Source organism: Adiantum capillus-veneris, chromosome 10 (assembly GCF_014529385.1).
Source record: "Adiantum capillus-veneris isolate H3 chromosome 10, ASM1452938v2, whole genome shotgun sequence".
NCBI classification, from domain to species: Eukaryota; Viridiplantae; Streptophyta; class Polypodiopsida; order Polypodiales; family Pteridaceae; genus Adiantum; species Adiantum capillus-veneris.
Window position 1 is genome coordinate 81,714,981 of NC_140940.1, and position 13,378 is coordinate 81,728,358.

Genomic DNA, 13,378 nt, shown 5'->3' on the forward strand with positions numbered 1-13,378 from the left:
CGATTCGCCAGGAAGCCACACATCGGATGCGGCAGTATTGGGCAATGATGAGATGAGAGAGTCGTCAAAGGAAAAGAGAACGTGATGCATCATGCTTGTTCACGCCTGAAGATATGAGTACAGTTTGCCAAACAATGGTGCTTTGTTGGCAAGAAGCTACAAAAGGCATGAATTGCGAAGCTAAGAAAGCCACCTTCCGATTGCTTCTAGAGAAGCCAGCTTTTCGACGGTTGCACTGTGAATCAGAGAAGTCTATACTCTCCAACATACAAGGCACAATCACCAAAGTCAAAGCATTCTTGTCTGAAGAGCTGCTGAAGCTAAAAAGAGCTTTATGCATGATGTTGAGTGAATAGCGAAGGGGATCCATCAAAGTCTATAAGCAATTCTGAGATGGTGAGGTTCACAGAGTTGCATCGATGAAATTTGGCAGCAGCTAATTCACGATTAAAACAGACTGAGGCAAGACGGATAGACATTCCAAGAAATCGTTAAAGTGGTTGGAGCCAACGTTTCAAAAAAATAAATATAAAACGTAGTCTCACAAGAACATCTGTGAAAGTGTACTAAAGCACCATCCATAAGTGCCTCACAAGAAGTGTCAAGGACACTACTTTTTGCACCACCTTTTCATGCTATCACCCCTTACTGTTTGCCAGTGTTGTTGGTTCTAAAGAAAGGTGGATCTTGGACAATGTGCATTGATTACAGGGCTCTCAATAAAACCACCATCAAGAACATGTTTCCAATACCTAGGATCGATGATATACTGGACAGGTTACAGGGTTCTACTTATTTTAGTACAATCGACTTGAAAAGTGGCTATCATCAGATCGGGATCGCTCCTGGAGATGTATACAAGACCGTGTTAAGGATGTCCTTTGGATTGTATGAGTATTTGGTGATGCCTTTTGGTCTCACAAATGCTCCTGCAACGTTCAATAGGATGATGGACATGATTTTTCAAGAGTACAAATCATTTGTGGACACTTTTTTCGACGATATCATCGTATTCTCCAATGATGAGGCAGAGCATCGACACCATCTGTTACAGGTTTTCTAGGCACTGAGGCAACATCGGTTGGTGGTGAATGGGAAGAAGAGTGAGTTTTTTTTACCAGAGATCCATCGTTTGGGACACATCGTCTCTGCAGAGCGTGTCAAAATAGATCTGGCCAAGGTTGAGACCATCAGAGATTGGCCAGATCTGAAGAATGTTCATGAGATTCGAAGCTTTTTGGGTTTGTGCTCTTACTATCGATGGTTCATTCGAAAATTTGTGGAGATTGCTTCTCCTCTATATGCTTTGACACAGAAAGGGATTCCTTTCACATTGGGACCATCTGAGATTGTAGCCTCCAGACTCTCAAGGAGAAGTTGACAATTGGTCTTGTATTGGTTTTGCTGGACTTGCAAAAGCCGTTTGAAGTATGCTTGTGGTCGTAGTCTGGGAGCGGTCTTAATGAAGGATGGCCATGTTTTAGCTTATGAGAGTCCAATGTTTTCCAGACCAGAACGGGTTGCACAGATTTATGAGAGGGAGCTTTTGCCAGTTATCCATGCTCTTACTTAGTGGCGACACTTCCTACTGGGAGCAGATTTTACAGTGTTCATTGATCACTTGAGTTTACGCTATTTCTTGTCTCAGAAACAGCCTTCGGACAAGCAGATATGGTGGGCAAACATTTTGTCACAATCTCACTTTCAGATTGTGCATGTTTAGGGACTGAAGAATGTGGTGGTAGATGCATTGTCTTGTAAGTCTTTGGTTTTGCCTATTTCGGCGATTCATCACCACAACTACGAGGATATGGTAGATCAGTATGCCACAGATCCAAATTTTGCAGAAATATTTGACTGATTACAAAGTGGGGAAGTGGTTGCCGGCTATTCGCTCAAGGAAGGCTATTTGATGCAAAAAAACTTCTTGTGTGTTATAGGAAGTGTTGCCGAATAAGGTTTTGACAGAGTGCCACTGTCCACCTTTTTTGGGCCATCACGGCATAGGAACCGCCTTGAAAGGTGTGGAATGGTTCTTCTATTGGCCGAGGCTCAAAAGGACGTGGATGAGTTTATTCGCAGTTGTTTGATATGCCTGAAGGTCAAGTTCGACAGGCATAAGGCACCAGGCAGACCTCGGGAAAGTATAGCAATGGATTTTTTATCTTCCCAGTGGGCACGATGGCATCTGGACAGTCATCCACAAATTTAGCAAGCAGGCTTATTTTGTTCCGGTCAAGAAGACGGTTAACCTAATGTTACTCAAATCATTTGGCTAAATTGTTTGTCCCACACATATTTCGACTACATGGCATGCCTCAGTTTATAGTTTCAGATAGAGATCCCTGTTTTACTAGTTTGTTTTGAGGGCAATCTGGGAGAATATTGGTACCCGGTTACAATTCTCGTCCTCTTTCCACCCACAGACAGATGGGCAATTGGAGATTGTGAATTTAGTGGTTCTGGACTTGTTGAAGTCTTACATCTCTGATCAGAAGGCTCAGTGGGAGAAGTATTTGCCCTTGGTGGAGTTTGCCTACAACAACAAAGTGTCTATAGGGAAGGCGCCATTTGAGATCATCGAGGGTGCTAAGAAGGTTCCACCTATTCTAAGCACCAAGGATAAGATTTTTAAAGCAGATCAATATGTTCAAGATCTAGAGATTGCTTTTGCAAAGGTGCGCGAGGCTCTTGAGAAATCTCAAGCAAGGCATAAGAAGGCAGCGGACAAGCATCGACGTGACTTGTAGTTGAAGGAAGATGATTGAGTGCTTCTACGGTTTGAGAAGGCATGCCTACGGAAACGAAAGGGTAAGGAACGACTTTTTCCAAATTTGAGTATGGGATACTATGGCCCTTTCCAAATTCAGGAAAAGATAAATGATGTATCCTTCATACTGAAGTTACGACATGCTTGGAAGATTCACAATGCATTTCATGTGAGTCTGTTGAAACCTTTCAAAGGTGAGGTGCCAGTGGACAGGAAGCTAGAGGAGCAATCTAAAGTGGAAGAGATAGAGGAGATTCTCGTTCCAGAACAGATACTGACTCACAAGGAAAGGAAAGTGAAAGGTAAGCTGATACGCTGATATCTAGTTAAGTTTAAGAACATTCGGCATTGGATGCGAATAGGATGGAGGACGACCTAGCAAATACTCGGATTTTAGAGCTTTACCTTGAGGCTTTTGGTCTAGCTTCGACTAGTCCAAGAGTTACCGATGATCAGCGCGTTGAATCTGGCGCGGTGCGGACTGCACAAGAGGGGAGTTACTGGCGCTCCTTTGTCACAGATTACCCAGATGGATTAAAGTCACTAATTTCTTTGGAGATGTCAGGGGTATTGATTGGCTGAGAGTATTCTGCTGTATGACTTCATGAAAAGAAGTGTACTTTGAAATGGGAATTTCTCAAATTAATTTGATAGATGTGCTCTCTCATGTGTGTTGTGTTTTAGTGCATGTTTGAAAGACGAAATGATTGTAGCATTTCGGTCTTGTTCACTTGAGGGGTGACGTGGATATGATAGTAACAAGATTTAGTCAATCCCAACATCCACTAGAGATTGTTGAGATGTGGATGTGATTGCTAAATACGTTACGATAATCATGATTCTCATTAAAGATCTCGACGGGGATAGTGATGTGAATGTCATGTGAATGTTGTCTTCGTGCAAGTACTGGATATGTGTTGTCTAGTGCGTAGGTACTTCGAGTAAGTGTCTACTGAACTGGTTTCCGGCTTATGTTGGTTTTGCAGGCGTAATCGAGGGCGACTACATTTCTTTCAAGAGGGGGGTGTGTCACAAAGTGATGATGAGGCATGACGTAAAAGGACAGACTCCGGACAGAGAGGGGTCGCAATTCTACTGAAGGATGCAAAAGAAGTTGTATCAACTTGTAGAACCAATCTAAGAGGCCAAAAATGAAAGGAAAACAATCTTTATAAGTTGTACCAACTTATGATGGGGCCCAAGGGACAAAAGGCTTGATGAAGCGTGGAAGGGCGGTTGACGTGGCAGTTGTACGGAACCACAATTTGCGTTGCTGACGTGGCAGATTGTACGAACCTCCGCAATCTGCGATGTTGATGTGGCACCTGTATGTATTTCCGTAAAACGCGTTGGCAGCCCTAGCGCTAGCTTTTGGGAGCCAGATGCTTGAAGCTTTTCATGTATACTGCTTTTGGAAGGCCAGGGCCTATATATAAAGTGTCAGGGCCTCAGTTTCAGGCAGATACGCTTAGGAGCACCGCTAAGACGAGGACCCTTGGACGTGGTACTTTGAGAAGCATTAATAATATGAAGAAATACTGAAAGGGGCGCTAGTCTTTGGGGCCAATCTCTCTGCCAACAACATCATGCCGTGTAGTCTCTCTCGCAGTTTTGTTCAGTTCTTTCAGTTTTCTCTTTCTCGTGTGCAGTTGTAGATTCTCGACTTGGAGTGTCCATGTCTGTTACATCTTGCACTGTCATGTAGTGCGTCTTTCCAAGATCACCACTCTCCCCCTTGTATAGAAAGCAATTTTTCCCTTCTCCCTCGCAGCCTTGATTTCTGGCATCAGTTGTTGCATGCGTGCAATTTGCGCTAAAGTGAGGTGATCGCCCAAAAATATCCCAGTTTGTTTCTTCTTCAAGAACTCTCTCCTAGTTTCCATAGTAGGGAAATGCCAAATGAGTGCTCTTTCCTTAGAACTTCCTTTCCCATCGTTTCCTTTCTTCTCCACTCTCCATGCACTTCTTTCACTTTTTCCATATTTCTAATGTTCTTAAGGCGTGTGACACACTTGAAGGGCTCTAGTCTTCCTCTTTTGCTCTTCCTCAATGGTCATATTGATAATGGTGGCTGTCGGTGTAGCTTTAGTCTTGGCTTTTCCCTTCTTTGCAACCTCAATCCACTCCTCAGCTTCAACAACCTTCTTTTGCATTTGGTTGAGGACATCCATCCATGAAGTGGCTATTCTCGACTTCTACTCTTCCTCTTCCCAGAGAGTTTTCACCTGTTCTTTGATCTTCTTGAGCTCCTTAATCATTGAGGGCTGAATTTCTCCCACCTTTTTAGGAATATTTTTACTCTTACAAGCTGCTAATTCTCTCTTAAGTTCTCGAATCAACGTATCTTTTGCACTTATGCATTTTCCATATCTGATTTCCACGACTCACTAGCTGCAAAGCCTTATCTAACTTTTCTTTTGCATCACAACTTCCATTACCTGCACATCTGCCGTCACAATAGCTTGCATCTCCCCTTTCAATGCCATGTACATCTCATCACGCTTACCAAGCATCTCTTTGTCCAGCTCTTTCCTCTTATATGCATACATCTCTTTCTCAATGTCTCCCTTCGTAAAGGTTCAACTCCGTCTTAATCATCACCTGTACCTTCTCAAATATTAGGTCGCTTTACCCTGGATGGTTTCCATGCTCTGAGAGAACAGGGCGACAATGTGCTGTCCCAACTTTTCCTCCTAAATGTAACCTTTGCTTTGGGCAGGGTTTGATAAGCATCTGGATCTTCCATATTTTCTGGTTGGTCCATCATCTGTGATATGCGCCAATCAAACTCCAAGCCCTCACGTGCTGGGGAGCAGAATCCTCACCCTCACGTGCCTCTTTTGCACAAGCTTGGTGGAACAGATGCTAGTTGGACATCGGCAATACCTGTAAGCACGCTGCAAGTGAGAGCCCTCGACGAAGACTAGGGGTTACTGTGTAGGCCACAAGCATTTGCCCGTTACTCTTTTGCTGTGAATGTCTCCAAAAGCTCAACCCTTGCTTGTATGAAGAAGCTCACCCCTTGCTTCCTCGATAAGCAGCCTGACTCCTTGTACTGAAGTTCAATAGATTGATGAGAGAGAGAGAGAGAGAGAGAGAGAGAGAGAGAGAGAGAGAGAGAGAGAGAGAGAGAGAGATTTCTTGATGGATTGAACTGAAGTTCAACAATTTTTATTATAAGCAGAAGCCGAATTCAAACAAAGATTGTTCTTTACAAAAGAATAATGGCAAGAATAGAGAGAGAGAGAGAGAGAGAGAGAGAGAGAGAGAGAGAGAGAGAGAGAGAGAGAGAGAGATTGCTTGATGGATTGGATTAAACAAAGAGAAAATTTAAACCTGGATTGTTCTTTACAAAAGAATAATGGCAGCCGAAGAATCGAAAAAATTCCTCAGTCCTATGAGGAGACCATCACCGTAACGACTTATTTCACTGGATTCCCCTAGCTTGACAAATAAAACATGATGAAGGGTTTGATGGGGGAATAACAAATCTTGCTGACACCACAATAGTGATGGATGGACTAAGCAAAGAGAAAATTTAAACAAGGATTGTTCTTTACAAAAGAATAATGACAGCTGGAGAATTGAAAGAATTCCTCACTCCTATGAGGAGGCCATCACTGTAATGACTTATTTCACTGGATTCCTGTGGCTCGACAAATAAAACATGATGAAGAGTTTGATGGAGGGAAGAACAAGTCTTGTTGACACCACAATAGTTTCTCCAGGACGATAAATGCACTTTAACAAGTGGCTGGTATGGAGTAACCAGCATTTGGTACTCTTTTAACACTTGGGGTAATCTTTGGGTGGAGTGGCAACTTTTGATGCTCTGCATAGCCGTCCTTCACAATGAAAGCCATCATCATACCCCATGTTGTGTGCATCTCAAAGTGGCAATGCAACAGCCACACCCCTAACACATTACAACTTAGCCAATCCATCATATGTTATTTAAAACTTCTATAAAAGGCAATACTAACAGCCCAAAGTATATATATGCGAAGACTAACCTGGATTGTCTGTCAGAAATCTGATAGCGGCCCAACCACCCGAAGGGACTGCAACTGTGTTCATGATAGGGGGGTCCACCAGGTTAAGGTTTGCAGGGTCCTTTGTCTCATCATAGGTGCCCATTCCAAAGCCCACCACGTGGAAGTTGTAGCCATGCACAAGTGAAACGGGTGGCTCTCAAATAAGCGGAGGGCGTTGGTGTTTTGAAATACCAACTGCACATTAGTATTGAAATCCACCACCAATACTTTCGTCTCGAAATTTGCATAGAAGCTGGTCAGGTTTCCTCCAGTATAGTCGTATTTAAACAAGGTGTGCTGGGAAAGTCTTCTTCGTATGTACCCTTGGCTTGAGCAAGAGAAGTGTCCCATTTTGCTATTGATGAGTCGTTCGTATGGAGCTGCTGGTAGTATGCCTGCATAGCCATCAGTTGCGAGTTTATTTCTGTTTGAACAAGTAGGTCTGCTCAATTTTGAATGCATTTGTTTTGATAGGAATCTAGCAAGATGCTATTGAATTAGGTCTCCACAAAAAATACTAATCCTTTCAAAACATCTCAAACATAAGTGAAGGGTGAGTCTAGGAAACGAAAAGCCTCGTGAAAGTGGAAAGTCAAAAGACTTTGCACATCAATATAAAGAGGTGATTGAGTGTGCATGCAATGTGTGTATCATTTTACTTGTGTATTCTCCTTTTGCATTACCTTTCCTTTAGCGTTTTCTGCTTTTTAGGGTTTCCTTGCACGCTTGTGTCATTTTACATCTGTATTCTTCTTTTTCGTTCCCTTAGTGTTCTTTGCATCATGTACGTACTGAATTTATATTTTATATTTATACGAATTGCTCACCAGTTTGATTTGCAGTTTTTTATTGTTTGCAGGAGGCATGGCATTTCCTGAAAAAAGGTTGTTCTGTGAACCCAAAACCAAACAGATTCCCTTTTTCCTGAGAAAATCCAAAGGAGCTTGAACCTACAACCTTGCTTCTGGGGTCAATCCTTACCCTTGGGCAAGTCACTCAAGGAGAGGAATCAAGTGACAAACTTAAGAGAAAGAGCCCTTTCAGCAGGTAGCATACATTACGTTATGCCGGTCATTGGGGGATGTATATGCGATCAAAGTACATTGCTAATACCTTGAAGGGAAAATTTTGTCAACCACTTGTGTGGACCATTGTGTGCATGCTTGTATAAAGACATGCCCTCGCGTTGGCTTAATACAGTAGTAACATTGGAAGAGGGGAAGTTGTGCCAACCACTTTTGTGGCTGCGTGCACAAAACAAAACACAAAATGGAAGCTTTTTGGCTTGCCCAAAGCACAAGGCCATAGAGTTGCTTCCCCTTTTTGGCTTAACTAAAATTCTAATTTTATTTTCTCATTCTAGAAAATTATGTCATTGGTAGATAAATAGAGAATCATTGCTATGATTACACATTATCAATCAAACTGATGTGATTGATATGACTACACACAATCAAACTTGTCTGTTTTGTGATTGAATGTTTAGAAAATAAGATGGGTGTATTCTACCATTCAGGGTTTTCAATAGTGGCCATTTAATATGTCCATAAAAAAAAGAATTCTCAAGGTTTCACTTCATTTCATATGGAAGCTCAGCAGAGCAAGTGTACATTCCTTGTGTTTGAAAGTTTCATGACTGGACATTGAGTTGATGGGTGTTAAAAAAGATGCAAATTCGTTTATGGCTCATGTGTCGCTTGGGACCAGCATTTTGTGTCTTATCTAATTTTGCAAATCAACTTGCCATAATTAGAATTGCACTGACCTGCAAGATGGCAACTGATGGAAGTTTGAATGTAACATTGTTGATATTTGTTCCAACTGATGCTCCTCGAGGGCCGGGCCCTTGGCAGACTGCTCCGTCTTTGCATTCTACAAATGAGTAGCCTACTGTGAAGAGGAAGCTTTGGTCTACCTTTTGTGGCACGTCTGAAGGATGCTCTTTGCTGTTTAAGCTCCTCAACTTGGACATTTAATTGAGAGCAAACGTGGAATCATTGAAGACTGGGAATGTGGGAAATGTCAGCTCCTCGACGGTTTTCTTTGACGCGCCTTTGTATAGAAAGAGGCCTGTAGTTGCTACTTGGGGATATGGCACTCTTATTGGATCGGTCGGCGAAAAAACAGTGGCACCAAAGACATAGCTGTCTTCCGCTTGATCTGCAGTGATCAGCACATCCGCCGTTTGCCCAGGTGCTAGCACTATGATATAGGTTGTGTCATATAACCAATAAGCTGCATTTTGTGTACTGGAGAGAGAATGTAATACCTAAGAGGAGGGGAAACTCCGCCTTCGGCTGGATGGGGAAAGCGTAAGACTGCCCTTTTGGGGGCAGGATTATAAAGGCCCCATACAACGTTCCTCTTTGCCATCCCAAATGTGCATGCCAGAAAAGCGTCCCTTGTTCTCGCACAACAGTGAAGTTATGATTGTAATGCTCTTTTGGTTGTAGAGGGCATTGGGTTATGTAAGCTGGTCCATCTGCCCACACACTGAGCATCTGCCTTATGCCATGCCTGCAAAGAGCACCACATGGTTTTGTCATAAATGTGTTGCCTACCCCCCCCACCCCCACCCCCCCAAGCAAAAAACCCTTCTTCTCTCTTTAAAAAACAATGATTATTGACCAGTACTCCAAAGATCCTCATCACTTATTTACATCTGAATGTCAGATGGGATCAACAAGTTCTTTTTCCTTTCTATTTTCTTTCAAGGAAAACAGTGTTGTATAACTTGTATTGGAAAGCATATTGAGATGCTCTAGACTCAGCCTATCCCATGGCAAATTGCAAAATGATAGATACAAGTACTCCATGGATTATAAGTAAGCTAGAAGCCAAAAGCAAATACATGCAAGAGATATGTGACACGTCCTAAACGTGAGCATCATGTGTGCTCAATAATGAGATTATTATTACGAAAATCTAGAAGGGTGTGTAAACCAGAAGCATGTGTGAGGTGAGAACCTTGTGATCTATGCTTGGCCTTCAAATCTCTCTTTATATAATGAATAATCAAGGACATTGTTTTAGTCTACATTGTGTCTCGTTCTCTCTTTGAAAACATACACATGCATGCACACATGCGCAACATGAATGCTACTCTATCAAAAGTAACTTGCAATGATTTTGTACTTTTTTTGGGTGTTGGGTTTTCCATGTGACATGAAAAGAGTTCATCTAGTTGAGACATGGGTAACAACTGATGGGGTATATAACATGTATACAAGATTGATGAATTATTGTCCTATTTGTATGAATGTAGGTGAGGACCCTCCTTCTATGCTTACTTTTCTTGAATTGATTATTGTGCATACTGAAGATTGTCTTTTATTTAAAGAAGTCGTAGTATACGAGCATATAGTATCCTTAACTTGTGTGGATAGAACGTGCATTGGTATTGTTTAGTGATTGACAATAAACATGACTTAGATTTGTCATTGGTAAGTATGCTCCTGCAAATAAAGCAAGGTAGGTAGATGTCTTGATTACGAGGCTTTTTTTGTTACAGCATGATTCACCAAAATGGGGTGACATCTATAACATGCAGAAAACTGCTTTCTGATTTGGATGGATGCATGTATTGGGACTCCCCTTCTCTTGCTTTTAAGATTTTTGCTATTTATGAAAATAAAGATTTGAATATGATAAGTTTTCATTCTAGCCAACAATGACATGGGTGAAATTGAGGTCTTCGAATTTGACACATGTACTATACACAAAATTAAGTTTTGTACACCATTTGACATTTCAGAGTCCAATTTTTTTCATTCAAATACGTGAATGTTTTCTTTGACATTGGTCAAGTCACACATGCATACATATACATGTATGTATGCATTACCTATATGTGTATCTACATTTGGACATATTATACACTCCTATATATACTATTAATGTATATCTATGCATATGCATAAATTACACAAGTAGCTATGTATGTACGCGCACGTGTGTGTGTGTGTGTGTGTGTGTGTGTGTGTGTGTGTGTGTGTGTGAGAGAGAGAGAGAGAGAGAGAGAGAGAGAGAGAGTACCAATGGATGGTTACATTCTCATTGACACGGTTGGAGACTTTGATGTTCACATGGTCACCTGTGCGTACGTATATAGTGGGTCCTGGGAACTTTCCATTTACTGTTATAATTTCCTTTGTGCCATTGCACAATCTTGCTACATTTGTGTAAATAATCTGCATGTGCACACTTGAAAATTAGCAAACACAATACAAAAGATTATTTTGTACCTTGTGACATAGCGTCTTAGTGAGCATAATATATCTTAGCCTATGAGCAATGGAGGATAGGATGGTTGACTACTATGCTCACTAATGAGCGATCAATGGAGTGGTGAAAGAGATGTTTAGTCACATCATTTTTTATTTCTTGGCGAAAATGATGTTGTTTCTATCACATAGTGCCATCTTGGACACCTAAGCTTGCTGGCTATCTAATTTTTATTTTCATTTTTTATTGGTAGTAGTTTGCATGCTAGTAGCAACTGAGTCTATAGCACCTACACATTTTTAAGTTCTCCCTTGAAGCTCGGGGGGTGTATTATTAAGAATCCCTCCTATATAACATGGCTCCACGGTAAACCTCTTTTTGAACATGTTTGAATGATTAAAACGACCCCTTATTTTCAAAATGGAATATAAAAATCCGTTTTGTTAATGTGTCTTTGTTAATTTGCCTAAAATGTTTGCATTAAAAAACCCTTCATGCTTAACTCACGTGATACATTAACTCAATTGCATGATGCACCCCCCGAGACTTGAAGGGACATATGGTTATTATGCTAAACCAATGGAAAAAAGGATAGCCAAATATTTTTGAATTTTTAGAGTTTTGTGAGTACAATTGTTGGTTCTCTTAAAAGCAAGCTTGGATTGCTGCCAAGAAATTCTAGTTATTTAGACTTGGCAAGACACTCTAAAGGTTGTTTTGAGAACATTAGTTATGAGTTTGGGCCCAAGGGTAGGTAATGTGCTGCATCCTTTCTCAAATTTAAGAGGGTGAGTATGAAAAAATCAATATTGGGAAACAAATGTCAAGTTTGTCTTACAAGTGCTTAATGCTCCTCATACAAGAAATAGGTAGATTCTTTCCATCCCTAATATGCCATGTGGCACAAATCCACAAGTTTTAACCATTGGTCCACAATTGCTCGCAAGAGCGAAATGCTTTACTAGGCCTTTCGTAGGCCAAAAAGGTAAGCTTTTGATAGAATTTTGCACTATTTGGTAAAATATGGACTACAATATCTCCCTTTGGATGCAAAATTTTGTGCATGAATGCTTCATATAAAAGTTGAATCCAGAGAGATTTACTATGGGTTATCACATGGTATCACATGAGTGTAAGGAAGGGGGATTATGAATGTTGCTTAGCCCAAGGCAACATTTGCATGACATTGATATCTCCAACAATGAAACTGTCTTGGAGCCAAAACCAGGGTGAGTCTTAAAGTTTAAGATGCTTGTTTATGTCCGGAAGTGACGGCGCAAGCTCTGGTGCAGTGCTTGAAATACAACTTTTTCCATAAACTTGGAAAATTTTAGAGGTAAATTGACCATCTTGAAGTTTCTATACTAAATTTGTAGGTCTAGAACAAGAAAAAAGAGAGGACTGATTTCAAACCATGAAGTGTAAGTGATGGGAGGTTGTTCCATCTGCGTTTTTGACAGAGTTCTCTGAAGAAAGCGCGAGAAAAGAGGCGAGGAAGAGGACTATAAGAGGGTATGTGAGGGTACTCAAGGGAGAAGCCATGGCCAACCACAAAAGGAAAGATGAGCTATTGAGAAAAAGCTTGCAGGGCGTTTTAATAAGGTTGGGAGTATTGTGTTTGTGATGAGGTGGGTAAATGTACAATGTGTGTGTGTGTGTGTGTGTGAGAGAGAGAGAGAGAGAGTTATTGAGGGAGAGCTAAGCGGTCTGAGCAAGGTTGAGTAAATGTACAATGTGTGTGTGTGTGTGTGTGTGTGTGTGAGAGTGAGAGAGAGAGAGAGAGAGAGAGAGAGAGAGAGTTATTGAGGGATAGCTAAGCGGTCTGAGCAAGGTTGAGTAAATGTACAATGTGTGTGTGTGTGTGTGAGTGAGTGAGTGTGTGTGTGTGTGTGTGTGTGAGAGAGAGAGAGAGAGAGAGCGCTCTGCACAAGAGGCTTTGGTGCATGGCGGCATATTTAAGCTCGGAAGACCTCGACATTGTGACTTAGCTGACATAGTTAGCTTTTAGTTGACATAGTTAGCTGTTAGTTGACTTAGCCTAAGACGTTTCAAATCATACTCATTGACTTGATGAGTTCAGTGTATCCCATTTTGATGATACACAAGAAGTTTTGGATAGATTCTCACAATATTTCCCACATTGTGACTTACCTCAACATCATGAGCTTCTGTGAGGGAGGCGCCGCATACCTAGCTAGGTATGCGGTGCCTCTCGAGCAGAAGCTCATGATGTTATGCATTGTATGGAAAACACTGAGAAAGACTTTGTTTTCCTACATGAGAAAATTTCTAAATCTTCTTGTGATATAAGCCACTTCAAAGTGAGATTTCGAAAGTTTATAATCCAAAA

General features: G+C 41.3%; 3 protein-coding genes across 4 annotated transcripts in view; 1 reads left to right on the forward strand and 2 right to left on the reverse strand.

The window, feature by feature from the left end:
* LOC147449143 (pentatricopeptide repeat-containing protein At3g53360, mitochondrial-like) overlaps positions 1-8,171 on the forward strand; it is a 29,750-nt gene extending 21,579 nt beyond the window's left edge. Inside the window, exon 2 of one of the 2 annotated variants that reach the window (XM_086521708.1) lies at positions 7,647-8,171. The gene's annotated coding sequence lies outside the window, so the exon portion shown is untranslated. The remainder of the gene's footprint in view (positions 1-7,646) is intronic. The other variant, XM_086521707.1, reaches the window with a different exon arrangement.
* On the reverse strand, positions 6,514-6,907 carry LOC147449144 (putative laccase-16). The gene is made up of 2 exons (XM_086521710.1): positions 6,784-6,907; positions 6,514-6,686 (listed from the first exon to the last, which is right to left on the reverse strand). The coding sequence occupies exons 1-2, from the start codon at positions 6,905-6,907 to the stop codon at positions 6,514-6,516; spliced, it is 297 nt and encodes a 98-aa protein (XP_086377836.1).
* On the reverse strand, positions 7,062-12,570 carry LOC147449145 (laccase-22-like). Its single transcript, XM_086521709.1, has 5 exons — positions 12,442-12,570; positions 10,840-10,994; positions 9,074-9,321; positions 8,570-8,676; positions 7,062-7,199 (listed from the first exon to the last, which is right to left on the reverse strand). The coding sequence occupies exons 1-5, from the start codon at positions 12,568-12,570 to the stop codon at positions 7,062-7,064; spliced, it is 777 nt and encodes a 258-aa protein (XP_086377835.1).
* Positions 12,571-13,378: the final 808 nt, after the last annotated feature.

Excerpts from the sequence above, each read along its gene's own strand:
- LOC147449144 (XM_086521710.1), bottom strand. The coding sequence starts at position 6,907 with ATGGGCACCTATGATGAGACAAAGGACCCTGCAAACCTTAACCTGGTG. Across the intron at positions 6,687-6,783 it reads ATTTCTGACAGACAATCCAG|GGGTGTGGCTGTTGCATTGC; the intron begins GTTAGTCTTCGC and ends GTAATGTGTTAG.
- LOC147449145 (XM_086521709.1), bottom strand. The coding sequence starts at position 12,570 with ATGGCTTCTCCCTTGAGTACCCTCACATACCCTCTTATAGTCCTCTTC. Across the intron at positions 10,995-12,441 it reads CCCATCACTTACACTTCATG|ATTATTTACACAAATGTAGC; the intron begins GTTTGAAATCAG and ends GTGCACATGCAG. Across the intron at positions 7,200-8,569 it reads CATCAGTTGCCATCTTGCAG|GCATACTACCAGCAGCTCCA; the intron begins GTCAGTGCAATT and ends ATGGCTATGCAG.